General features: G+C 39.7%; 1 protein-coding gene across 1 annotated transcript in view; it reads right to left on the reverse strand.

Moving 5' to 3' along the window:
- ccdc88b (coiled-coil domain containing 88B) overlaps positions 1-27,462 on the reverse strand; it is a 67,394-nt gene that overhangs the window by 17,275 nt on the left and 22,657 nt on the right. Inside the window, exons 14-23 of the mRNA XM_030739597.1 lie at positions 26,805-26,873; positions 21,101-21,805; positions 19,456-19,635; positions 16,453-16,793; positions 16,114-16,273; positions 14,062-14,433; positions 10,795-10,956; positions 9,528-9,805; positions 9,205-9,348; positions 6,422-6,608 (exon numbers count right to left, since the gene is read on the reverse strand). Coding sequence (XP_030595457.1) covers positions 6,422-6,608; positions 9,205-9,348; positions 9,528-9,805; positions 10,795-10,956; positions 14,062-14,433; positions 16,114-16,273; positions 16,453-16,793; positions 19,456-19,635; positions 21,101-21,805; positions 26,805-26,873 — 2,598 coding nt within the window. The remainder of the gene's footprint in view (positions 1-6,421; positions 6,609-9,204; positions 9,349-9,527; positions 9,806-10,794; positions 10,957-14,061; positions 14,434-16,113; positions 16,274-16,452; positions 16,794-19,455; positions 19,636-21,100; positions 21,806-26,804; positions 26,874-27,462) is intronic.

Below are 27,462 nucleotides of genomic sequence, written 5' to 3' on the forward strand. Positions count from 1 at the left end.
CCGTGGGCCTGATTTTATCAATTAACAAGATTTTACTTGGTAGGAACAAAAACATAATAATAATGTCAAGACTGTCAGTCTTGTTAATTTGAAGCTTATTCTTTATTAAGATTAGCAGAATGGCTGATTTACCAGTGTGAGAAAAAATAGTCGATAAGGCAATCAAATTAAAACCAATGATGATAATTTGCTTTACTGCAACTGTGCACATGATTTCAGTTTTTTTTTTTCATTTTAGTTTACTTGGATTGTATTACAATTTCTAATAAGGATATTACTCAAGGTCAGCATTCAAAATAGGATGCATATCTCCAGTCATGATAAAAAGAAAATACACTCTCTTTCAATTCTAACACGACTATTACACCATGTCACTATTTAACAAAAACTAAGCCAACATGCAGAAGCTGTGTGTGAAAAACTAAGTACACCCTTATTGCTTCCATAGGAATTAAGAGGTAGCCACGTACTGCTAATCTAATGTACTTGATTAATTGACCATCAAAACTGATTGATCAAAAGCAGAAGCTGCATCATTTTGCTGTTCTGGAGTATTCAGGTGTGTCTTAACACAATGCCAAGGAGGAAAGACATGATCTTAGAGAAGCAACTGTTGCTGCCCATCAATCTGGGAAGGATTATAAGGCCATTTCCACACAACTTTAAATCCATCGTTCTATAGTCAGAAAGATTATTCACAGATGGAAAACGTTCAAGACAGCTGCCAGTCTTCCCAGGAGTGGACATCCCAGCAAATTCACCTCAAGGTCAGACTGTGCAATGGTCAGAAAAACTGCATAAAAATCTAAGAGCTACACAGGTTAGCATGCTAAATGTTAGCTTTCATAAGAGTACAGAAAAGACTCAATATGAATGGCTTGTTTGGAAGGGTTGCCAGGAGAAAGACTCTTCTTTCTACAAAGAACATGGCAGCACAGTTTAGGTTGCAAAGTTGCATCTGAACAAATCACAAGAATTCTGGAACCAGATGAGACCAAAATGTAGATGTTTGGCCATAATGCACAGAGCCATATTTGAAGGAAACCAAACAGCATATAAGCACAAAAGGTTCATTCCAACTGTCAAGGACGATGGTGGAGGGACAATGATTTGGGCTTGTTCTGCAAACACAGGACCTGTGCACCTTGCAGTTATTGATACCAAACTCCTCTAAAGTCAAATATTAGGCCATCTGTCCAATGGCTAATGCTTGGCCCAAATTTGGTCAAGCAGCAGGACAATGATCCCAAGCACAGCAGCAGGTCTACAACAGAGTGACTGAAAAGAAAAGAATCAAGGTGTTGCAATGAAAAAGTCAAAGTCCAGACCTTAAGAGAGCTAAAGCTGAAGAATGAACTGAGGCAACCCTATGAAGTAGAGTCTGCCAAAATTCCTCCACAACAATGTATTAAACTGATAAAATCTTACATAAAACAATTACTTCAAGTTACTGCTGCTAAAGGTGGTTCTACAACCTATTGGATCATGGGGTTTCACACAATGCTTTTCCATTTTGGCTTAGTTTTTATTAAATAAATATTGAAACAATGAAATCTGTTGTGTGTTGCCTTACACCTGAGATTAAATTTAAATAATTTTACACCCTGCAAAGAAGGAGATAATTTTTTCATTATGTCCTTGAATGTAAAATCTTGAATGAAGGTGTACTTTCTTTTTACCATGTCTGATATATTCTATCACATGTATTATATGACTCTGTGTAAGCGAGAATAAATTATGAAATTAACCATTTTTGAAAAATATTTACATTGTTTTTAAAACATCGGTGTAGTAACACTACAATACCACCAGAATAAAGAGGTAGAGAAAAGCAACAGACAAGTATTTTCAGTGCTGAGTACTCTGAATCAGTAAAAAAAGGTGATGAAACACCTTTGGTAAGTGTGTGGGTGTGGGTCAGCTCCCCCCATTGAACTTATATAAAACATGCTGTTGGATATAAAAGCACATAGAAAACACAAAACATATCTGTAGGGAACTCTATACACTCCAAGGATTAAGCTGAATAGTAGTTACCAACACTGAATGGCACTCAAAGAAATTGGATGGTACCATAGTGACTGAATTGCCAGGTCACAAAAATGTTAAATTGCTTAATAAAACCTCATAAAATGAATCAAGAGGTCAGAGCTCTTTGTCACTGACTGACTGAATGGCAAATAACCACAAACCTCAAGAATGACCAGAAGAAGAAAGATAATTCAATCAGCTGCTCTGTGAGGCTGTCTACATAAAAACTGAGCATTAAGAGCCCCGAGGTCTTGTTCAGTAAAGATATTAAGCTTAAAAAAGAATGCTTTTAAACCACAATCTTAAATTTTACACTTTCAAACACTTATAATTACTAAGATAATAACAATTTTATAAGATGATACGGCCACACATTTACTGGGCATCTCTCATAATTCCCTATTTGTGAATCTGTTTCCAATTATTTTGTTCTCATAATCCCAGTCCTGTTCAGTCAAGGCCCATTAGTTAGCACAGCTGCTGCAACAAGTTAATTGTGGGTCCACAGACTCCAGGATGAACTTTGTTAAACTTTCCCTCTGTTTTTATAGCATAATGAGAAGCCTGGACTTGTGCTTCCCAGCATACAAAGCTATCTACCTACTGTGTGGCACTGTGCTGGAGGCAGAATAGGGCACTTGAGTAGATAACATCATTTAGGAAGATATAATCCTCAAAATGAATATATAAAGAATGTCATCTGTGTCTGTGTGTTTAGCTTTGTTTTATATTAATCTGTTATTTAAGATGGGATATCCTGCGTGAGACGCTTGCTTTCACTCTCACCCAACCAACCAAATCTTCAACATGAGGGAGCCTCAAACCTTCTTTCTGAAAGAGATGTTATATTATGTAGAGTACTGTGAAAAAGTATTGAGCTACCCCTCTTTTCTTCATATTTTGCTTCCCAGGAGCCCAACCTTCTTGTCATTTTTTTTAAAGTGGTCTTGAGCAGTAGTTCTTCAGGCTTTCAGAAGGTCTTTCAAAGATTTTCTTTGTCCATTGGCTGATTTTTCACTCATTTTCAGTCCAGTCCTTGTGCCTGAGCATTTTCAGGGTTTTTTTTTTTTGTTTGTAGAACCACTTAACTCTGACCTATGAATCGCATAAGCATAAAAAAATGCACCTAACTCAAGGAATGAACCAGTGTTATGTCTACACATAACAGACAACTTAACACAATATGACAGCTATAAAATAGTATTTTTGCACCAACAAGGTAATTCCCAAAAAGCTATTAGCTCAAGACCTGACACAGCACCTGAAAGCTGCATCTGGCCCATCAGTTGATCCATCTACTGTTCACTGAAGCGTCAACAGAAATGGTCTCAGTAGAAGGGTGGCTGTCAAGAAGCCATTATTAAGGAAGGGAAACAGGGAGAAAAGGCTGAGGTATGCCAAACTACACAAAGACTGAGCTGAAAAATCATTAGCAACAGGTCTTCTGGAGTGATGAATCTAGGTTTGTAAGTTCTGGTTTAAATCATCATCAGTATGTACAGTACACAGAAGGTCAGGAGCAAGGTTCAACAGTAAGAGTGTACAGCTATATGTAAAACATGGCAGAGGCTCTGTTATGGTTTCTCTGTCAATTTCATCAAAATTGATGAAATTATGGACACTAAAAAGTACCATTAAATTTGAATTCACATGCATTACCACCTGGAAAGTATCCCAATGCAGTAAAAACATACCCTTATAGAAAAACACACAATGTCGTTCAAGAAGCCTGGAGAACTATTCCTAAAGACTATTTAAAGAAATAACAAGAACGCTGCAAGAGTTCAGGTTGTGTTGAAGAATAAAGATGGCCATAACAAATATTGACTTTCAAGCTCACAAGAATTGTGTAAATGCTGTTTTTTTGTCTTATATACTGTATTTCTATTCATGCTTATACACGTTTTTAAAAAATTGCTGCACTTACTTCCCAAGCAAAGTACATTAAAAAGAAACGGGGGGGGGGACTTTTGCACAGCGCTGTATGGTAAACAGGCTTCATTTCTTTATACAGGACAAAATCAGCTCCAACAGTAGTCAATAAATGTGCCTTTAGTTCACGAAGGTGCACACAGAATCCTGAACTCCTCAAAACTTAAAAAACAAAATGCCTTTCATGTATGGTGAGTTTTGCCTTTTTTTACTTTTTTTTTCTTTTTTTTTTTTACACTTTTACTTCTGTTACAAACTAAAATTTTTATAAAGATTTTACCACCTGGAAGACAAAGTCTGCAACGTGTCAGAATAATGAGCCTCATCAGTAGGCTAATAATGCAGTTCGAGAGCAAAAACATTGACAGGATTTGCTCAAACATAAAGCTTTTTTTCTACTTTATTAGATACCTGCAGCTTCACAGCAGCAGGATCTGTAGTGGTGCATTAAAAAGGTGGAGAGTTGTGGGCATTTATGCAAGAGGTACAACAGCGTTAACTTCATTAATTACTTAAAATAATGAGCCCTGACATGAAGTCAAATGTCTAGGCTTTTCTTTCCTGAGCTGTCCCACACAGATCATGATCATGAGCATAACTACACATACGGCATGTACTCTGTTATCAATGAAGTATAAAAAATATAGCAACCTGCAGGCTTGTAACAATGAAATTTGTACATTTTATTGTACAATACTGTAAGTGGCTGCAGCTAGACAAGTTATCATTACACACTGATAGTATTTCCAGTTTGTTTGGTTTTTTTTTTATCCACAACAGGCAGCAGATTTGGTCTGATTGTTATTACGTATTTATATGGAGTAGCCTATTGTATCAAGGGACTTAACCACCAGCACCTTAGCTCCTGGACCTGTTTGAAAGGTCGTTCACCCAAATGATGCTTCGGTTGAAAGAACAAAAGCCTCCCGTCTCAAAGTCTGAAACTCATTAACAAATTATTGCTTTTTATTTATTGTATGTTCTAATCTTTAATCTTTTTTTGGCTGGGTCCAGTTACTTCACTACTGGCCCATTGCTCCCCATAAACTCACATCAATAGCAATATAACCAACTGAACCGTTGATTTTCTGGTAGGCAGCTTTTGTAGCTGTTGACTTGTATGCAACCTTCATGCTAAGCTAAGCTTATCTGAATTCAGCATTGCGGTCCCCTTAACCTCCAGTGCCAACCTGCCTTCTGTCTTTTCCTCATCATGTGGCTCCATGTCTCCTCTCCCTTTCTCCCTTCCTCTCTATGTTGTATTGCCTGTGTTACCTCCCTAAAGGTGTGGCTGTGACTGGTCCCACCTGGCTCAATCATCAATCACTTTCCTTCTACATTTAAACTCCACTCCATCTATCCAGTATTCGCCAGCATGTTCTGGCTAAGTGGTATTATCCTTCAGGCTGTCTAGTGTTTATTTGCTGTAATCTCGTGAAGATTTCAAGTGTGTTTTTCCCTTTGGAATGACCTGTGGGTTTCTCCCTCTCCTGTGTGGCACCAGCGACCCTGCACCCATGTACCTCTGTCTGGAATACCCTACCTGCTGTCTCTGCATCCCCCTCTTGGCCCCTCAATTGAGGTTCTTGTTGCAGTTTCTTGAACTTGTCAGTAAGTCATTTAAGCTGATCCTGGAGTTGTCTGCTTTAGAGTCAGCCCTTTCTGAGCAGTAACTTTAACACCCAGCTTCATATTTAGATTAAGAGGTAACCAGTAGTTTTTAATTAAAACTATTCAATTAAAACTTGGTATTTTCATCACCCAAAGTTTTGTCAAGAAAGAAGTAGTCTGCAGGTGTCTGGACTCCTCAAACTATTTTTTGTCTTTATACACATCTACATACTGGTATACCAAATGTCCTCTATCAGTGTTTATGGCAGCAGGTGATTCAGGAGCGGTTTCACAAGCAGCTGGATGAAGCAGCAGGACAAAACATCTGCTGGTTGGCTTTTTAAACCTTTTATAGGGAAACAGTTTGCACCGGATTTATCCCTCAAACAACTTTAACTATGCTTTCAGTACTCAGTGATGGTTTGAAGGGAGTGCACAGAAGGCTGAAGCTGTTTAGAAGGCAAAAGATGCCTCTATGTTTTATTAGCTACTTGGTATTCATTTACTGTTTGGACCAATGTATCATTTTTGTCTGATATGTCAAGCTGAAATTGCCTTTGTATCATGTATTAGAAATCAGTCAGCTATTGTTCCCCACTGATGCTATGAGAATTGTTCCTCCCAGACCTGAACTATGTAAAATACTCTCTAAAACCTGCAGTGAATGCCTAATAAATGTGGTTTAATTGCCCAATGATGCTTTAGATAAATTTTCTTTTATTTCAAGAGGGTAATGGATATGAGTGTCTCCAGTGTGAAGCACTTAATCCCATTTTGCATACAGAACTCTAGCGTCTGCCAGTGTGTGGCTACATCTCTGTGACGGTTACTGTGTATCAGCTCATACCTGGTACTGGCTGGTGAGCCGAGCGTTGCTGAGATCCAGGCTTTGGTTTGATTCCTTCAGGGCGCTGAGCTCCCCCTCCAGCCGAGTCCTCTCCAGCTGGGAAGTGTTCAGCTCTGACCTCAGCACCGAGCCCTGAGCCAGCAGCTCCGCCTGTGATGCCAACCACTCCTTCTGCTGGGCCTGCAGCCTGCAACATTGACACGCACGGCCACTGTTGTGTGCTCTCATAAAGTGCTTTGTGTCATTGTTTACTCTCTGATTGAAGATCATTGTATTATTATCCAACACAAGGAGTCCACACAAAGCCAGACAACAACAAACAGATATTATCTTGGACAAAATGTTTAAAGAGCAAATTCACTCACTGTTGTTTGAAAAAGGAGCAATCATCTTTGTATCATTTTGTAATGAGAATGGAAACAGTGGAATAAGATGAAAAGATCACTGAGGGGGAAATTACACATTATTCATAATCAGCATTTTCCTTCCCCAATATGGATTTTAAATTATTTGGAGCTACGTATTTTATGTACATCGGTCACAGCAAATAAGTGTTGAATATTTTTTCCATAATGTCAAGACATAGTTTAAAATGTTTTTCTATGACACATAAATTTACTGGCTATTTTATCAGAAACATCTTCCTAGTACCAAACTGGACCCCCCTTTTGCCTGTCTTAACTGTCTTAATTCTTTGTGGCATAGATTCAACAAGGTGCCGGAAAAATTCCTCAGAGATGTTATTTACTGCAAATTCTGGCTGTACCATCCCAATGTCACAGCAGAAATTGAGACTCATCAGACCAGGCAATGTTTTTTCCAATCTTCTATCATCACACTTTAATGAGCCAGTGTGAATTGTAGTCTCAGTTTCCTGTTCTTGGGTGACAGAAGTGGCACCCAGTGTGGTCTTCTGCTGCTGTAGCTTTGAGGTTTCACATGTTACACATTCAGAGATGCTCTTCAGCATACCTTGATTGTAACAAGTTACTGTTGCCTTCCTGTCAGCTTGAAGCAGTCTGGACATTCTCCTCTGACCTCTGGTTCAACAAGGCATTTTCACCCAGAGGACTGCCACTCACTGAATATTTCTTTTCTTTTTCAGACCATCCTCTGTTCTATTTTTTTCTGACCTTTCTTTATCCCAGAAATGGTCGTGAGGGAAAATCCCAGCAGATCAGCAGTTTCTGAACTACTCAGACAAGTATTGGCACCCACAATCATGCCACATTCAAAATCACTTAAGTCATCTTTCGTCCCCATTCTGATGCCAGTTTGAACTTCAGAAGGTCATCTTGACCATGTCCATCCATCCATGCATCTATCCATTCACTTCCACTTATCCTTTTGCTTCCATATGATTGGCTGCTTAGATATTTTTTTAACGAGCGGCTGAACAACTGTATCTAATAAAGTGGGCAGAGAGTATAATTCAGAAGCCCAAAATAATTAAACCACAAATACAGAAAACAGAAAATGTCAAAAATCATTAAAAAAAATGCTCAAATCAGACATTGTTAGTAAAGGAAAAGCATGGCTGCACTCCACATAGGGGATGTCTTGGTTTTGCACTGCTGGCCGCTTGTTAATTCCAAGTGGGTGTTTTGAGAATCTGGAAATGGGTTTTGAGGGCAGAGGAAACAAGCTGTAAATACAACACTAGCATATCAATGCCAGTTGTTAGTTAACTACAGCTATGGAGCAACATTACTCTTCATTTAAAGTTGAATGTACGTCCACCTGAGGAACCTTTAGAGTTTTTATACCAACTCCTGGTTGAAATGTGTGATTCTTTAGCTCTAATATGTTTGCCAGCTAGTCACTAACTTTGTCTGTCTGCAGTTTCGGTATCCTACTGAGCAGGTAGTGTACAGTGGTTTTCAGAGAGGTGTTTTCTGATACAGCTACCTGCTCATTGCTGTGAGGCAATGAGAGGGAGCTAAGGCTGAGCTAAAACAGCAAAGACAGCCAGACAGATAAACAATGAGCTGAAACTCACTTTGAAGCCACAGAATCCGCAGGTTCTGATTGATCCCATCATTTAATATATTCCTTGAAAACTAGGTCATCGACGCTCTCGAAAAGTTACTCAAACAATTGATATAAACTGCTAAATTACACCTCAGCCTACCTTTAATCTATTTAATATTGTATTTTTAGTATTTAGTACAGCATATTTCTTTAAATGCTGTCTAAAAACCAGCAATGGAAGGTTTTGTTTCTCTGGTTTGGCAGCCTTGTATTTGTAATAGACAGTCAGTAATCAATTGCATCAAAATGATGATGACAGTTGATTAACTAATTATGTTACACAAGTATCTTATGATTATGGCCATTATTATCATACTGCATATCAATCAGTCATTGAAAGAAAATATAATGAGAAGCATCTTAAATGGTCTAGAAGTTCAGTAAAAGACACAAACTGTCAAAAAAAATGGTCAAAAATGATGTAACTCCATGCTGCTTTTTATAAATTTATCTGTTGCATGCTTGTTTTTAGAAAGAAACCTTGAAAAAAAATCTTTCACTCCTCAATCCATTTTTTCTTTTTCTTTTTTTTTTTTTTGCACTATAGCCTTGTTTTTCTGTGCTCAGCCCAGAGGACTTAAATCTGGAACAAAAATGTATTCTGCGCGTTATAGAGCACATTTGCATTCAAATTGATTCCTGTATTGCTCGCTGTGCTTCATATAGAGACATTACCGCTGCTGCTGCTCCTCGTATTCAAATGAACACGAGAGCTGTGAAGGGATGATCAGATCTCTGACTGGATTTGTTACCTGTCATTGTCTTCTTTCAGCCTCTCCAGCTCTCGTTCTCTCTCCAGCCTCCTCTGGGTCTCCATCTCCATCTTCTCTCTCTCCAACTTCATCTCCCGCTCTCTTTCCTCCAGCTGAGTTTTACCATCCAAGAGCTCCTTGTACCTTAACATTGAAAACACTGGATTTACCCAAACAAAAGACATTGTGTATCTTTCACAGATCAAGTTGCTTTTGTGCATATTTCATTTCTGGGAGATCTAGAAGTCCTCTCAAACATGAAAAATGTGTCACAAATCCTCAAAGTGAGAACTTCATGTTTTTGAGTCAGTGATTGTTTGTACCTGCCCTCCAGCTCTCGATGCTGGGCCTCCAGGCTACGGTTGTTGCTCCGCAGTTGAGAGTGTTTTTCCAGCAGTTCCTCCAGCTCCACCTCCTGACGCTGCTGCAACACGGTCATCCGTTCGTGGTCCCGCCTCATAGTGTCCATCCTGGCCACTGACTCCTCACGCTCCCGTGCCCACACCTTTGACTCAGCCTCTAGGGTGGCACACCGGGCCTTGCTCTCACTGCAGCGCGCCAACACCGCTGCATGCTGGGAGTTCAGTGATGCTTGCTCCACCTACGCGCGCATGTGTGTGTGTGTGTGGGTGTGTGTGACAGAGAACAGAGAGGCCATGTCTGTAATTTTAGCAATTTCTAAAGGTTGAGCTGAAAGCCAACAAGCTTGAAAGTTACTTTATTAACCTTTTGCCATAGATCTAAACAAGATATTATGTGTGTAGCACAGGGAGCTTAAAGAAATTGTTTGACATTTTGGTAGTTTCCACTTTCTTGCTGAGTTTTATAAATAGACTGATACCAATCGAAGTTATAGAGCCAGAGCAATCAGAAGGCAGTCAGCAGAGTGAATTAAAAACACTCTGATCAGCCTCTGTTGTTGAAAAAACAGGGTATCATTTCCTGGATCCTCCATCAGATCAGATCCTCAGTGAAAAACATCAAACTCTGATGAAAAACATCACATAATCTGTTTAACTACTGATTTCTTCACTGGAATTTTTTATTTTCCTCTCATGAAGGCATCCATCACAGCTGTCCTTTCTCTCTGAATAACAAATTCCGATAAGAACAGTTTACAATGACTCTGCGTCAGACACTGAGACACGACAATCCCCAAAATTGGACAGTCTGACACAAAAGATCACAATAACCCTTTTGAAATAATTCTAAAGCCTGTTTAAGTGATGAAATAATAGTAAATCTGCCTCATAATATCCATGCTCAGACAAAAATTAATCCCGAACTAAGGAGTCCAAGTTAAACAAATGGGTTACAGCAGCATATTTAATGAGCTTTAAAAACCCTGTAGGCGTTCAGGTGGGCTATTTCTTTTAGTTTTCTGGTCTTTAGGTAATGCTAATCTACTTGGCTGCTGGTGCCAAAAACATATTTACCAAACAGCCCTGACACTGCTACTGATCCTCTCATCTTACTCCCTGCATTAGAGCAAATACAAATATGAAATAGTATCCAATAATGTAACAGGTCCCTTCTTTTGAACAAATCACTTCAGCCATAATCACCCTCTATGTCTGTGTGTTAGTTCACCTGTAGTTGTGTGTTGAGCGTCTGTAGTCTGGTGCAGGAGTCCTGTAGGCTGAGGGAGTGCCGACGCAGAGCCTCCAGCTGCTCCTTAAGGTGCTCACATGCCTCCTGGGACTGAGACAATCTCGTCAGCAAAGCCTCATGTTCTGCAGCCGCCACCACTTTCTGAGGGGGAGAAAAATCTCTTCTTTCATTTTTATAATGCGTCACAGACTGTGCTACATTTGGCTCTGGGAACATCCATAATATTTGAGCACGGGCAGAATCTGCCTCTGACCTTTAAAAGCGTTCTCAGTCAGGTAGCATCTTTATGTGACATTTGTGTTACTCTATAAATACAGAGATGAAATTCCTCCTGTGTCTCACATAAATGCTAAAATTATATTTAATTAGCTCACATCTGTTGTTTATGCAACATTTCTGTCAGTGCAATCTTTCTGCAGCCTTTTATGGTCCAATCAGCAAATCTGCATATTTACTGATGACACATGATTTGGTGCAATCTGCTCTGATAAATAAAGGAATGTGTTGATTTGGAATGGTGACAGGTAGTTTAGAAATGAAAAGAAAACCAGCTTATGAATTGCTGAGGGTATAAAATCTGGTGTATTTTCCAAAATTAAAATTAACTTGCTGCAAACAACAAGTCAGCTGTACTCCCAGTACGCTGTGATTTTATTTGAACATTTATTTGCAAGTACTGGAAGAGCGACAACACGTTTCATGTGTGCATCGTCTGGAGAGTCTGCAGCTCAGTTTTGGTGTGGGGGCTGTTCTTTTTTCCCCACTGTGGATTCTTCATATATTGCTGACTGACTCATAGTGCTACACAAGGGATTCCTCCTTTTTATTACTGTCACTTCTCGATTTTTCTACTTCATTACCCTTCCATTCACCCTTCTGATTTCAGTAGCACAATATAACTACACTCATTGGTCACTTCATTAGGTACACCTTACTAGTACCAGGTTGGAACCTCTTGCCTTCAGAACTGCATTCATTTTATCATGGCATGAATTCAACAAGGTGCTGGAAGCATTCCTCAGAGATTTTGGTCCATATTGACATGATGGCATCAGACAGCTGCTGCAGATATGTCAGCTGAACATCCACAATGTGAATCTCCTGTTCCACTGTATCCCAAAGATCTCTATTAGATTGTGATCTGGTGACTGTGAAGGTCATTTGAGTACAGTGAACTCATGATCAAGAAACCAGTTTGAAATGACTGGAGATTTGTGACATGGGATGCCATCCTCCTGGAAGCAGCAATCAGGAGATGGGTACACTGTGATCATAAGGGGATGGACATGGCCAGCAACAATACTCAGGTAGGCTCTTCACTTGGCACTATGAGGCCCCAAAGTTTGCCAAAAAATATCCCCCACACAATGCCACTATCAGCAGCCTGAACCGTTGACACAGGATGGATCCATACTTTCATTTAAGTGAAATTCTGACTCTACTATCTAAATGACACAGTAGAAATCCAGCACTCATCAGATCAGGGAACCTTTTTCCAATTTCTACCATCAAATTTTGGTGAGCCCGAGTGAACTGTTGCCTCAGTTTCCCATTCACAGCTGACAGGACTGGCACCTGGTGTGGTCTTCTGCTGCTTTGGCCCATCTCCTTTAAGGTTGTGCATTCAGAGATGCTCTTCTGTGTACCTTGCTTGTAATAAGTGGTTATTTGAGTTACTGTTGCCTTCCTATCCACTTGAAGCAGTCTGGCCCTTCTCCTCTGACCTCTGACATCAACCAGGCATTTTCACCCAGAGAACAGCTGCACTCTCGCCTTTTGTTGCCTGTTTGTTTTCCTTGTCTGTTTGTCTTGTTTGTTTGTGTGTGCCAGACATGGCTCGTTATCTCCTGTTCTAACAATCAGTGTGAAGATCGGTGGTTCGTTTACTCATCACCATGCACTTCAGTCCAAGTCCACCATAGAGCTATTGTGGTAATTATCTTCAGCTTAGCTCCCAATGTCTGTTTATCAGCATATCACCATTCAGCTTAGCCCAGTTTTCATTCAACAACTACAGCCACCCTCACCTGCCCATCTGCTCTAACTCTCCCATTCTCACCATATTCACTCACCCTCTGCCAACAAACCTCTGCCAGCACAGCTCTTCCCTGATTTTGTTTCACCTCATCCTCCTCACTCTTACAACTTCAGTATCCCAATACAGATTTGATGAGTTATTATATCAGTGTGTCTTGCCTCTTTGGCTCAGAAAGAATGCAATTGGTGTTAACATGGCCATTACATGAGCTTATGAAATACAAAAGACAGTGATTCAGAATCATTTTGGCTTGTGATGCTTTAAGAATAAAACTTGGTGTCATGTTTCACCAAAGAGAGATTTCTTCTCTAAGCTTCTCAAATGGTTTTATTTAAAAGAAACTGACTGAGGCTCAGAAAGGTGGGCCAAGAAAAGCAAAAGGGGGGGGGGGGGGGGGAGAAGGTTAGAAGGAGGTATACTTTCCTGTTTCTTCTTCTAATAACCATCACAGGCCTCCTCAGTTTTATTGTTTGACACTCAAGAGGGTGCCCACTCAGTTATGAACAAGAGTGTATGAAGAAGTGAAAATTAGCTCCCACCTCCAGCAGCTACAGCTAGTAAACAGTGAACAATAAAATGCTACTTTATTTTCAGTATTACCAGTCCTACACAGTGTATGACACACAGGGGCCATTTTCCTGCAGAATTTTCACTTTTAATATTTTTGGGAAATTCAGCTATTAAGTTTACTTTGGCAGACTATTTTTACATTATAGATGTGAAGGTGTCTGATTTTTGTAAATTAATTAGTTTAAGTGGGACCAGGAGCTAGCCCAGATCTATTTGTTCTTTAATTCATCTACACTAATCTACTACACAAAACCTGAAAGCACTGACGCAATAACATACAGAGTGGGAACCACACTAGGTGAAATTTGTGACCTTGGCAATGATGGACGCGCCCCTCGCAGTTTGATGTTAGAGTGCATGTGTGAGAGTGAGAGAGAGACAGTGAGAGCTTAAGCAGGAAACAGCAGAGGAGATAAGGAAGATTAAGAGTAGCCGGGGTGACATTTTAAAACTGATGAGCAGAGATAAAGCACTAGTTTTGGAAATAAAGTGCTGCACTCGGGGAAGTGGCCCACTGTGAGCTGATAGTCGTCGAGCATCCCTAGAGCAAGAATTTCAACATAATATAGATCATCTCCCTTACAGGGAAGTCACACTGAACTGCACAGACATCCTGCAAATATGAGGAAAATACAGACCTCTTTTTCCAGCTCTATCACCCTCTCACTCAGCTGCCTCTCTGCCTCCCCCGTGGAATGATCATGGGTCATGGAAAGGTCACGACCTTTGGCAGCCTCAGGGCTTTGATCCGAAGGTGACACATCTCGCGTGTCTATCGATTCTGAATTTGAATTAGATGTATTGTTCACTTCTGCACTTCCCCTCCTCTTCTCTAACTGCAGAGGTTCACTTTTCTTTAGGCACTGGGAGAGAAACTCCATTCTCTCCTGTGACTGGCGGAGAGAATCTTTCGCCAAATGCAGTTCAGCTTCAGATCGCTGTAGCTTCTGGCTCATGTGTTCCACTTGAGTGGCCAGTTTCTCAGAATGAGCCTGCCCATGGGTTAGATCCTGATAAGAGAGAGATAACAAGAATGTATATAAAGATTAAAATCTATGGAACTGGCCATAAACAGCACAAAAAGCTAATGTAAACTACATAAATTTTGCCCACAAACATTTGTTTGCTCAGAGATCCTTGTACACCCCTAAATGTTCTTTATGCAGTGGATGACAAGTTAAAGAAAAAAACCTGAACCCTTTACCACCTTATGACAGTAAGTGGGATCTAGTAACTTTTTGCTGCCTTGGTTTGGCTACACTAGTCCCCTTAGAGTGAAGGGACACTTCAAATCAATACAAAGTTGTTCTACATGATCACGACTGTGCTGTGGAAAAACTTTTCGGTCCTGATGGAAGTAAGATGTCACCATGCATAGGACATAAGAGGTCAGAGTGGTTTGATATGTATGAAAATGATGGCCTTCATAACCTGCACATCTCAACCAAGTTGAACAATAACAGGACATTTTATTGTTTGATGGCATCTAACCAGCAATATTATTAAAACACCAAATAAGGTATTATGTTGTGAATGTATGATGTTTCATACTTCCATTAGAGTCTGGACTCTTGGGAAATTAATGCCAAGGAATATTAAAGCTGTTCTGGTGACATGTGGTAATCCAACACCTTCCTAAGAAACTTTATGTTGTTTTTTTCCTTTTATTTGTCACCTTTCTGCAGTATGTTCTACAGTACCTAAGTCTGTGTGAGGACCACTCCTTATATGACCAGTTTAATACTAGTTGTGCTCCAGCCCTATGCTGGTTCAATCTACTGATGTTACATTATACTAGGTCAGTAGTTAGTTAGCAATTACCAAGCAAATAACTAATGGGTACATCTTAAAAATTACTCACTGCCCTAACAAATACTGAAACTGTAACCTTTGCTTCAGCCAGTTAAACGATTCTATTATCCTTTAGCTTAGCTTCAGGGTGTTTTTTTTTCTACTCAGTTTTTATGACATTAATTTATGGAGGACAGATTCTTAATTGTTTGAGGCACACAGCTTTGAAAGTGAGCACAGAAGCCTCACCCACCTCGTGTCCAAATCTTCTTTTTACAATCAGAAGAAAGCTGCCCTAAAGTTAAGATAAATAATGATTCTTCTGATTCTTCTGAATCCTTACTAGCTATTCTATTAGAGTTCAGAATAAAAAAATATGGAGCTAGAAATGAGTATATTCAGTCAGTTTAAAAAAAGAAATTCATTTACAGTAGCGTGTAAGGTATTGAGATTTTTAAACTTTCTAATCATCCTCATGGTCGGTTTTGCCTCTATGAAGCACTGAATGCTGTATTTTTGTTAGCAGAAAGTAGTCGACATTATTTTCCTCATTGTGCTGTGGGAATTATCGAGGCCACCACACAATATAGAAAATTCACCCTCTGAATTCAGCTAAACAAACACTTCAAGTATGCATACTTCAATTTATGGTGTAGTAAATAAGGAGTGGTCCTGTTTTGATTTTTCAAGTTTTGAGCAGCATCTCCATTTTGAGTACGTGCTGCACCGAAGGACAACAGTGTCCATCAACAGATTCTTTTTTTTGTGCAAACACACTGAATTCATTTTGGTAATAACAGTCATTTCAACTGCTGAGCTGTCTGTGAGTTTCTGCACCACCACATCCCTGCAGCAGTGCTTACTGTTAGAAACTGAAGTACCACGTCACACATACACACCTGGGACAGTGAGCTAATCTTGGCCTGCGCTTCTGCATACTGCTCCTGCAGCTGCTGTTTACCCTCTTCCATGCTGCTTAATCGAATGCTGAACTCTTTCTCCAGGTCCTGCAGCTGAGCGCAGAGCTCCTTGGACTCAGACAGCTGCTGACATACACGTCTATACACACACACACACATACACACCAGCAGCGGTAGAAGCACAGTTTAGACACAGGTTACATAAGACAGAGTTGACATTAAAGATAAATGTATGGTTCAGCACATTGGCTGTCTCTAATGCATTATGAAGTTAATTGCAAGACCAAGGTTAATGCGTATCCTTAGGAGTATGCGTACCTGTGTTCAGCATCCAGAGCACGGGCTCTCTGGTTGCTGTGCTCCAGGGCCAGGGTCGTGCTCTCCAGCTGCTGCCTCAGTCTCCCTGCCTCCCTCTCTCTCTGCCTGCCCTCCTTCCGATGGCCATCCAGCTCTGACTGACACACTTCTTTCTCTTGCTCCAACCGAGAAGCCTCCAGCAGTGCCTGATCTCGCGCCCTGGCCAAAGATTCAGCCTCCAGGGTGGCCTCGCGAAGCTCTGCCTCCAGCTCCTCCTCCCGACGGCGGGAAGTCTCCAAACTGCGGCCCTGACGTTCCAGCTCTGCTCTTAGAGTCTGGGTGGTGAGCTCTAACTGGTCACTCTGGCAAAAGAGGAAACAGAAATGATGATTTTGGTTCTTAATGCTCATATTAGATATTTTCACCCATAGTCACTGTGGCATGTAAACAAATAGGTACAAGTGTAATCAAAAAGATACAAGTACAAGACACAATGCAAAAATCTAACATGTGGCCAATAAAACAGGCAATAAACTGAAATTTACTACTCAGTGTACAAAAAAACTCCTCCCTCATGTTTTTTGCTGTTTTCCTCCTCCCTTCGTTGCCTCTTTTTGTCTTACTGTGCATCTTGTTATTTTATAGTAACTTCCTGTTTCATTTTGGAAGTTGATTTCCTCGTAACTCTGCTGTTATCTGCATGTCTAATTTTTTTCCAAAATTTATGATCGCCTTCCCTACCCCACTTAGTTTCCCATGTGCTCGGTTTTCTGTGCATTTATAGTCCTTTCTCTAGTTATTTGTCATCATGTCTGTTTTATTTTCTGTATTGATTGTCTTGGTTCAGGCCCCGTATACCTCACAAGTCCTCGAGTCATCCCAGCCTGCATCTTGTTTAAGTTTTGTGCCTTTTATTTGCATCTCAGACGCCTCATCTGCTCATTCTTTTGTGCTTTTTGGATTTCTGTAGCAAAAAGTTCACTTTTTGTTCATTATATTAGCCTCCCGCTGTATGCTCTGCTTGTAGGTCGTTACATTAGGTCCTCCTACTAAAAACAATAATTGTGAATTGACCTTCAAACCAAAGTGCAGCTTGGAGTTTCTGTCAATGTTACTTAAAGCACCTCTGTGGAGCAGGGCCTGTTTTGTTAATCTTTTACACAGCAGTGGTTAAGTATTTATACTGTGTAAGTAATAATCTGGTCTATAATTATCTTACTGTACTGTAGTGAAGCAGATGTATGAAGAGGGGCAAAATAGAAATTACAGGGACCCCAAAAGTACTTTAAAGCGCGTGAGTAAATGTACATTTTGATGCCACCCACAGGAGAATGCACATACTTCACAGTACTGCGCTGGTCTACATCATCAAACAACGCAATTCAGAAACACTTTCAAAGCTCTTTAGAAAGAAGTTTTATAAGGGAAAAAAAAACATATTCAGTACATTTTTTATTTCCCAGATGCAAATCAGCTTCCTCCAAATTGTGAATCAAATCTCATTACTTAACAGAAAATCTGATCAATTTTTCCAGGATTTCCAAGGATTCAAAAAATAAAATCTGCACGAATTGCAGAGTTATGTTTCAATACAAAACATTACAGTAAATATACATAACAACAGGGAAGCAAAGGGGAGAAAGAGGATGAGACATGAGTTCCTATTTTGGTTTTAATCACGCCTACAGCTGAAAGAAGTACACTTCATGATTCATTTAACATGCACTGTTTTAATCTCATGAATTCTGGCTCTCTGCTTCTCCTTCTGGTGGTCAGAATATCACGTCTACCTCAGACATAGCTAGAAATGATTCTGTTTCATGGACTAAACCATCAAATATTGAAATGAACAAATTTTTATTTGGTGCTGACTGTGCTGGCGTACAACTTAAGTTATTTTATTCATAAAGCAAAGTGACAGCAGAGTACTTTCTCAGCTCTAACATTATGAGAGTGCAGTGTTAGGTTTAGCGTTTAGAAATCAAACGAATGCGCCACTGTTTTTCAAAGACGTACGTCTGGTTTGATGTGATGCTGTGAACAACAGCAGATAGGTGGAATGACTTGCACAACATCACTAAAACCTGATCCAGAGTTGCTGTTGCACAATTTTTCCATGAAAACAGCCAAATGTAAACTAGGTTCTTGGAATTCATCATAACAGAAAACACTAATTTTAACATGTTGCATACATGAAATTCTCAATTATATGCTGTATACAGTTAAAACAATTCCCAGTATTTGCTGTAAATAAAATCTAAACTACTTTATCAGCCACAGTAATATTAGTAGACATTTAGGCAAAACATCCACAATAAATACTGGATTTTTCTCTTTCAAATAGATGGGGGGGGGGGGGGGGGGGCACCAAAGAATATTACAACATCAGAAGGAGGATTATATACAGCGTTTTCTGAGTGGGAGGTATTCATGAATCCCTTTTATGGTATTTCGTTAATGCTGACTTAGTGGTGCTCTTTTCCTTAGCTTGCAATTTTTCTTATGTGTTGAAATTTTACTGCAAATAGCACATTAAATACAGTAGTCACAAAGACTTGAAGTGGAGCGTCTGAAGAAGGTGGCTGTTTGGGTTTTCCTTGAATCTCCATCGAGACAAATGCACTGAACGAGCCAAACCAAAACATTCACCTGCTTCCCTCCTCTCAGTGTACATGAGGTTTTTTTTTGTCAGTATGTGAATATTGCAGCTCAAATTTGATTTGCTCGCTCAATATAAGGTGTATAAAAATGTTAACATGCATCTCAGACAGCTTAATAAAACTGTTCCACTTCATGCTGTCAAGCCCACCTCTTGTACTAACAGAATTCTTTTTCAGAAAGGTTGAAATGTATTGGGTAAGTGGAGCCCAGAAGGAATGTATATATTTAAGCAGATCACAGAGGTTGACTGTGAAAGAAAACCCTTTGTGCATTTTTGTTTGTGCAGCCGCATCTGCCATGTTTGTGGAAATATTTGGTATCATCATATTGTGCGTGCGAGTCCGTGGGTGTGTACTCTCCAACCTTGCGCTGGGCAGTGCGCAGGGCATCCACTGTGCTGCGCAGCATGTCCCTTTCTCTCTCCAGTGCAGCCCGCTCTCCTTCCAGGGTGGCGATGACTGTGGTCTGCATCCTGTGGAGCTCCGCTTGGCTTCGTAAGCGACACAACTCCTCCTCCATGACCAGACCCTCAGACTGAAGAACCTGAGAGAAATGCAGTTAGAAACATCTGAAATCTGTATGTATAGCATGCACAGTCACTGATAGTAGAAAACATTATCAAGGGTTCCTATAATTTTCCCATAATTGGCTAGTATACTGTATAAATATCATTTCTAGGAAAGATCTACAGACCTACAGCTTTAGCGGAAGTGTTCAGTTAACACATTTCCTAATGATGCCAGCTAAACGGCACGCAACACAAAGAGTCTGTTGTTGGTGCACTGCAGATTTGATGAATGTGCAAAAGGGCAAATGATCTACAGATATCTAGCAGCTTTGTGAGGCTTTACGCTGACACATTGCTGCTCTGAGCGAAGTGCAAAAATGCTCACAAAGACAACTTGCTAAGGTTCAAGTTTCACCATGTTTGCAAATATATTCACTTAATATAAAGTACAGATAAGGCTGACCAGAATTACAATATTTTTGCAGTTATACAATCACATTTTTTGTAGTGTTATCATCATAATGCAGATATACAAAGGAAATACAAATTTTTACAACTGCACAATCAATAAAACAGTTGTTTTTATAGTAGATATTTTAATGTGGATCCCAGTCATGAACAGGTAAAAAGGTATGACCAAAAAAGATCCGCAACAGAATCTATATAAAATCCAAAAACATACATTAATTTTGCCACCATCGCTTTCACAGTCTTCAGTTTGTGTAGCCATATAACACTTTCAGCACTTCTGCTACATTTGGTTTGCTATGTTTTTAACCATTTGCAGGAAGGCATTCGCAACTTCACCAGGAACATCAGACAAGTTGAGAGACTAAACATGAGCTTCTTTGTCAAACGTTGCATTATGAGGATCATCACTGGCAATAACAGACTCGTGTCTGGCTACAATCCAGAGACCCAAAAGCAGTCTCCAGACTTCTGCTTCAGAAAGTTCACAGTATCCAAGCCTGAAGGAGGTGCATCAGGCCAGGAGGACGGTTGTCATTTTATTTAGCATTCACAGCAATGTTGGGGTCAAACTGTAACTGTACTGCACTGTAAAGTATAACCTTTCACAGCACATTGAAAATCCAGAAGTTTTTTTTTTTTATTTATTTTTGTTTCTGTCCAACTTTGTCCTTTTTCTCAAGATTAAATTCATGCGGAAGGGTCTGACAAGATCCAGCACGGGTCACAAACACATACCTGCAAGTGGTCAGAAAGGCATTTCCAAGGAGCAATCCAAATGTTCCCTGAAAGCAGTTTATAGCTGCATGAGGAACTGGTCTTTAATTGGATGGCAGTCAAATTTAAAACAGGTTCAGGTTTTGCTTTTAATGGGTGTCGTTCCAGAAACCTTTGACTGCACCTCACACTGTCTGTTATCATTATAAACAATTATATGAAATTATAACTTACCACCTTTTCAATTACTTCACCAACCAGCAAACAATGTCTATTTCCTACAGTCTCAAACTTAACAACTCAATCCAACCATACCTCTATCTGACTCCGGGCCTCCACCAGACTCGCTGCAGCTTTCTTCAGACACTGCAGCTCAGCCTCCAGGAGCACGAGGCGCTGCTCAACCTCCCAAGTTTTCCTGGTCTGCTCTCCCAGCTTAGATTGCGCGTCCTGGGCCATCTTCATCTGTCTCTCGGCCTCCTCCTGGGCCTCCTGAAGTCGGTTTGTCAGAATCTCCACATGAGGAGCAGACAGGGAACATACAGCCAGGTGTGTAGCTATAGTCTCTACTTTATCTTCAACAGGATGCTTTTGTATTTCTGAACTTGTTGATAATTCAGTCTTTTCTTTCTTTGGCTCACTTTCTTTTTCCTGTTTCTCCCTTTCTTTCTGCCCTCCCTCTGCCTCTCCTCTCCTGTTGGTCTGGAGCACCTCATCACCTTCATCTTTTCCCCTTTGAACATAGAGAACCTCCTCACCAACTCCTGCTTCACGGTGTGTCCCGATGACTTCTTCTCTTTTCACCTTCGCCTCCATCATCCTAACCCTTCCTTCCCCCTCTCCCCTGCAGGATTCAGAGCCCTGGACTCCTCTCACCACCTTCTCTTCCTCCTCCATCTTCTTTCTGTCTGGCATCTTCACTCCCTCCTCCTTCCTCTTGTCTTCTAGGTGTTCAAGTTTGGTCACAAGCTGTTCCAGACGCTGTTTCAAAGTGGCATTTTCATTCTTCAAGTTTTGAAACTGAAAAGCATAATTGGAGAAAAATTTAGAGGCATTTCTAAGCTTTGAATTTCTTGGGTTTTATTATTTTGTCCTTGTTTCCTTTCATGTGCTGAAAGTGAATGGACTTGAATGCATGGTGGGTAAGAAAACTGAAATCACCTCCTGTTCCTCAGAATGCATCCAGGTTCAATACAAAAGAGAAGAAAATGAAGTAAGAAGAAATGAAAGAAGGACAGGCAGGAAAATTACTGATCAATTTAAATGATCTTTGGATATAACAATAGCATACAAGAGCACTCCTCTACACAAATAACTACAGAAAACTCAGTACGGACTGAAACTCGTCTGAAAACGCTGTCAAGCAGCAGCGTTCACAAATTACAGTTCAACACAGAAAATAAATGAAATGAAATACACCGTTTGTCAGTTTGAACAGGTGCACAGCTGGCACCAAAAGTCACATGAAACATGATCCTATTATCCTTTAAAAAGCTGATTACTACTGATTTAATACAACTGATGTGGCTACTATAGACACATCAGTTACATCTAATTACAATATTTCTTCCTTAGGAAATGTAAAGCGCAGCATTAATGTATCACATTCAGACTGGTTATTTTAATCATAATCTATTTAGTATTTATTATTGAAAATATTTGTTTTTCAAAGTGTCAGAATACTATCAAATTCTTACTGCAGATTTACAGTAGAGCTGTGCTATATCATACTATCTGTGATAATACCGGTGTACATTTTTATGTGGTATAAAAGTATAAAATTGCGACATCAATAACATCGACACCATGCTTTTAAGTTAGCTAGTGCACACAATGACACAACCACAGACATGTCTGAAGGCAAGAGCGGTGCGTCAGCCTCTGATGATGATTTAGTAAAAAGGGACTGTTGCTGCTAAAGGTGAAAAACAAACTTGAGGCAAAACACACTATCGAGTACAACCAGGCGATGAAGGCATCAGTATAATCCAGTAATCAAGTAAACAAATGACTCCACCAAGCTGGAGCACTCGCTAGCTGCACTCCATATCAAAGGAAGAACAGAGGAAATTACTGATGTTACATGGTGGTAAAGTAGGTCTTTAAGCAAATGTTTAAAAATCTTGACCCAAGATGTAACATCCCAGGTAGAAAACATTTTTCAATTTTGTTACGTGGGCTCCTGAAGAGTTACAAAGTTAAGTTACTTTAGTTATTGTTAAACTGAAGTACTAACCGCTTATGTTATACTTTGACTTTCCAGGCAAAACACTACCTAGGCTACCTTTGTGCTTACATTTGACTTATGCTGTGTCACTACTATTGCACTATTATGCAGCTGCTGCTGGCACCTTGTGACAACAAATTCACATTTTGAATTAGGTAGTTTGTCATCAGTGACAGTAGCTCACTAAATACCCAGGAGGGTATATACCCTTTGTTTTCTTTGCATTAATAAATGTTGCAGCCTGCAAGTTACAATTCATCCATCCAATTTTATTTATATAGCAGCAAATCACAACAACAGTCACCTGAAGATACTATATTGTAAGGTAAAGACCCTGCAATAATGCAGAGAAAATCCCAACAATCAGATGACCCCCTGTGAGCAAGCAACAGTGGGAAGGAAAAACTCCATTTTAACAGGAAGAAACATCCGGCAGAACCAGGCTCAAGGAGGGGCAGCTATCTGCCATAAGGCTCTGCCTCCCATTCTCCTTATAAATACATTAGGAACCACGATTAAGCCTGCAGTCTGAGAGCAAAGTGCACTTTTGGGGTGATACGGCACTATGAGGTCTTTAAGATAAGATGGGGCCTGATTATTCTAGGTTTTGTATGGGATGAGAAGGATTTTAAATTCCATTGTGGATTTAACATAGAGCCGATGAAGAGAAGCCAATATAGTAGAAATATGTTCTCTCTTTCTAGTCCATATCAGTACTCTCGCTGCAGCATTTTGGATCAACTTGATAATGAATTACAATAGTCCAGCCTAGAAGTAATAAATGTATGAACTAGTTTTTCAACATTGCTCTGAGGCAGGATGTTTCTAATTTTAGAGATATTGAGCAAATGCAAGTAAGCAGTCCAACGTGTTTGTTTAATATGTGCACTGAAGGACATACCCTGGTCAAAAATAACTCCAAGACTCATCACGGTGTTACTGTAGGCCAAGTTACTGCCATTCAGAATTATCTGAAGTATCTGACTTATAAGCAGGAAACTAGAGGTCATTCAGTTCTTTATGTCTTTAAGACATTCCTGCAATGTAACAACAGACATTGCCAAAATTTTTGAGAATAACACAATTATTGGTTTTCACAAGGTTTGCTGTTTCAGTGCTTTTAGATCTTTTTGTCAAATGTTTCTATGATATACTGAAGCACAATTAGAAGCATTTCATAAGTTTTAAAGGCTTTCATTGACAATTACATATTTGCAGTGTTGGTCCTTCTTTTTCAAGACCTCTGCAATTTACCTTGGCATGCTATCATTCAACTTCTGGGCCAAATCTTCACTGATCACAACCCATTCCTTCATGATCACTGCATGGAGTTTGTCAGAAATAGTGGGCTTTTGTTTGTCCGCCCATCCCTTGAGGATTGACCACAAGTTCTCAATGGGATTAAGGATCTGTGTTTTTTTTCTGGCCATGGACGCAAAATTTCGATGTTTTGTTCCTTGAGCCACTTAGTTGTCAATTTTGCCTTTTGGCACAGTACCCCATCAAACTGGAAAAGTCATTGGTGTTCATAGTTGGATAGTTGGGAGAAGTTGATCTAGGAGGGTGTTTTGGTGCCACTCTTTATTCATGGCTGATTCATGGCCCACTCCCTTGGATGAGAAGAAATCTTACACATGAATGATCTCAGGGTGCCTTACTGTTTGTAGTGATGCAGGACTGACTGTAGCCCTCACCTTTTCTTCTCCAGACAATGCCCCAAACAACTGAAAAGGGGCTTCATCAGAGAAAATGACTTTGCCCCAGTCCCCGGTAGTTCAATCCCTGTACTTTTTGCAGATTATCCGTCTGTTCTTGATGTTTCTCTTGGACAGAAGTGGCTTCTTTGTTTCCCTTCTTGACACTAGGTCATCCTTCAAAAGTCTTCATCTCACTGTGTGTTCAGATGCACTCACACCTGCCTGCTGCCATTCCTGAGCAAGCTCTGCACTGCTGGTGCCCCAATCCCACAGCTGAATCACCTTCAGAAGATGGTCCTGGTGCTTGCTGTACTTTCTTGGGCACCCTGAGGCCTTCTTCACAATAACCGAAGCACTCTGCTTGAAGTTCTTGGTGATCTGATAAATGGTTGATTTAGGTGCAGTCTTATTAGCAGCAATATTCTAGCCTGTGAAGCTCTTTTTATGCAACGCAATGATGAACAATGATTTCAAGAAGCCCCCTCCTTTTAAAGCATCCAGTCTGCTATTCTAACTCAATCAGAATGACAGAATGATTTCTAGTCTTGTCCTCATAAAAACTCTCATCTGTGTTAACTTGAAGATCACTGAAATGATATTAGCAGGTCCTTTTTGCAGAAGGGCTGAAATGCAGTGGAAATTATTTTGGGGGATTAAGTTAATTTTCATACCAAAGAGACACTTTGCAATTAACTGCAATTCCTCTGATCACTCTTCATTATATTCCAGAGTATATGCAAATTGCCATCATAAAACTGAAGCAGCAAACTTTGTGAAAACCAATACTTGTGTCATTCTTAAAACTTTTGGCCATGACTATAACTACTGTCATCTGGCTTCATGGATAGATAGAGGTGGGTATAATCCACATAGCAATGAAAATATATGCTATGCCTTCTAATAATACTGCCTGTGTAATGTAAATAAAATAGTCCTAGCATGGAACCCTGAGGAACCTCATAATTAACTTTATTGTATGAAGAAGGCTCCCAATTTACATGAGCTAATTGGATATGATTCAAACCACTGAAGCATGCTCTAATCACTATTAACCTGTTGCTCCAGTATTTTTTATAGTGTCATAAATATCATTGTTGCAGATTACCTTGAAATATTGTGATATTACTACTGTATAAGGATATATCACCCATTCCTAGATTGCATTTCCTGAGAAAATGCCAAAGCTATTCTGATTAGGAAACAGAGAAGCAGTTTATGAGGTGAATTCTGGAAAGGTAACCAGCTATTGTAGCTTTTTTTTTTTTTTTTATCTTTTAAGGGTACTGTTTATTCCTGTGTTTGCTTCACTAGGGCAGCAAACAAAAATAACACAAGTATATTACCGCCCAAGTTATTAAGTGGAACTTGTTAGCAAGTTTACTAGCAAGTTCCCCATAACAATATATTAGTGAACTAGTTAAATAAGTAACAGTTAATGAGAGTAGGATTGTTTGCCACCTAAAATAAAATAAAATACTGCAATACTTATTTTCTTTCAGCTCTTTTTTGGTGCCCACCACCTCCACCTAAACTGCTGAATGCTTTATGTTCATTGTCAGTCATCTGGTGTTAGGCAAGTAGTATACACTGTATTTTTAAATCTTTAAAAATCCTCCTGCTACTGCCAGAGGCAGATGAAAGCAATGGGACTAACAACCAAAACAGTCAATTCTCAGGCTGGAAAATGGAAACAAGAAGTGGAAATTTAAAAAAAAAAATACTGAAGGTGGGTTGCAGACTCTGCAAGCAATCCATTTCAAACACAAGTAAGCCATTATTTTTTGTAAAAATGTTGAATACTGCTGCTAATTTTCTGCTGATGATAAATAAATAAAAACAAATTGATTCAGCACCAGAATTCTGCTCGGCTACAACACAGAGCTATCCATCCATGCCATGAATTTATTATATATGGCTACATAATACATGTGGCAGAGAAGGGCTTTTTACATTGGCAAAAAAAAAAAAAGCAAAATGACTTATAAATGCATTAGTGTCAGAGCAGCTTACTATCTCTCAACAATGTGATAGTAAAAAAATGTGATTGTTAAAACAGTAACTGTTTGGCCCAGCCTTCAGTTTCCTATGTGCTCACCTCCCTGAATGTTTCCTGATGCTTCATCTCCAGGCAGGCCGACTCATCCTTTGCATCTTGAGAATCAGCCTGCGGTGAGGGGAGATGTGTGTTTAATGCCTTCATTTGTTGCATCCTGCTTTTCCTGCTTCATTTACATCTTTAACAGCTCAGATAGATTCAGAGATGGCAGGTCTACTAGTATTGTCATTAAACATTCTTAATTGAAAATATTTTTTCCCAACATAATGATCCTATCAATTATAAGATACACAAGGGAAAATGGAAAAGACATTATAAAACCTGCTTTGCATGTTATCAAGTTGAGCATGTTATTCTAAAGCTCTGTAATTTCTCTTCTGCCTCTGTGCATTACTGTGATTACTCAAGCAAAGTTACATTATACACTCACCAGCCACTTTATTAGGTATACCTGTTCAACTGCTCATTAATGTAAATATCTAATCAGCCAATCATATGGCAGCATGTCAGTCCATTTAGGCACGCTGATTTGATCAAGATGACCTGCTGAAGTTCATTAGAACTGGGAAGGGGAAATATCTGGTCTGAAAATATCACTCGTGCCATGGTTCTTGGTGCCAGGAAGGATGGTCTGAGTATTTCAGAAACTGCTGATCTGCTGGGATTTTTCAGCACAACCATCTCTGGGAGTCACAGA

This window comes from Archocentrus centrarchus, chromosome 10 (genome assembly GCF_007364275.1).
Source record: "Archocentrus centrarchus isolate MPI-CPG fArcCen1 chromosome 10, fArcCen1, whole genome shotgun sequence".
Taxonomy (NCBI): domain Eukaryota; kingdom Metazoa; phylum Chordata; class Actinopteri; order Cichliformes; family Cichlidae; genus Archocentrus; species Archocentrus centrarchus.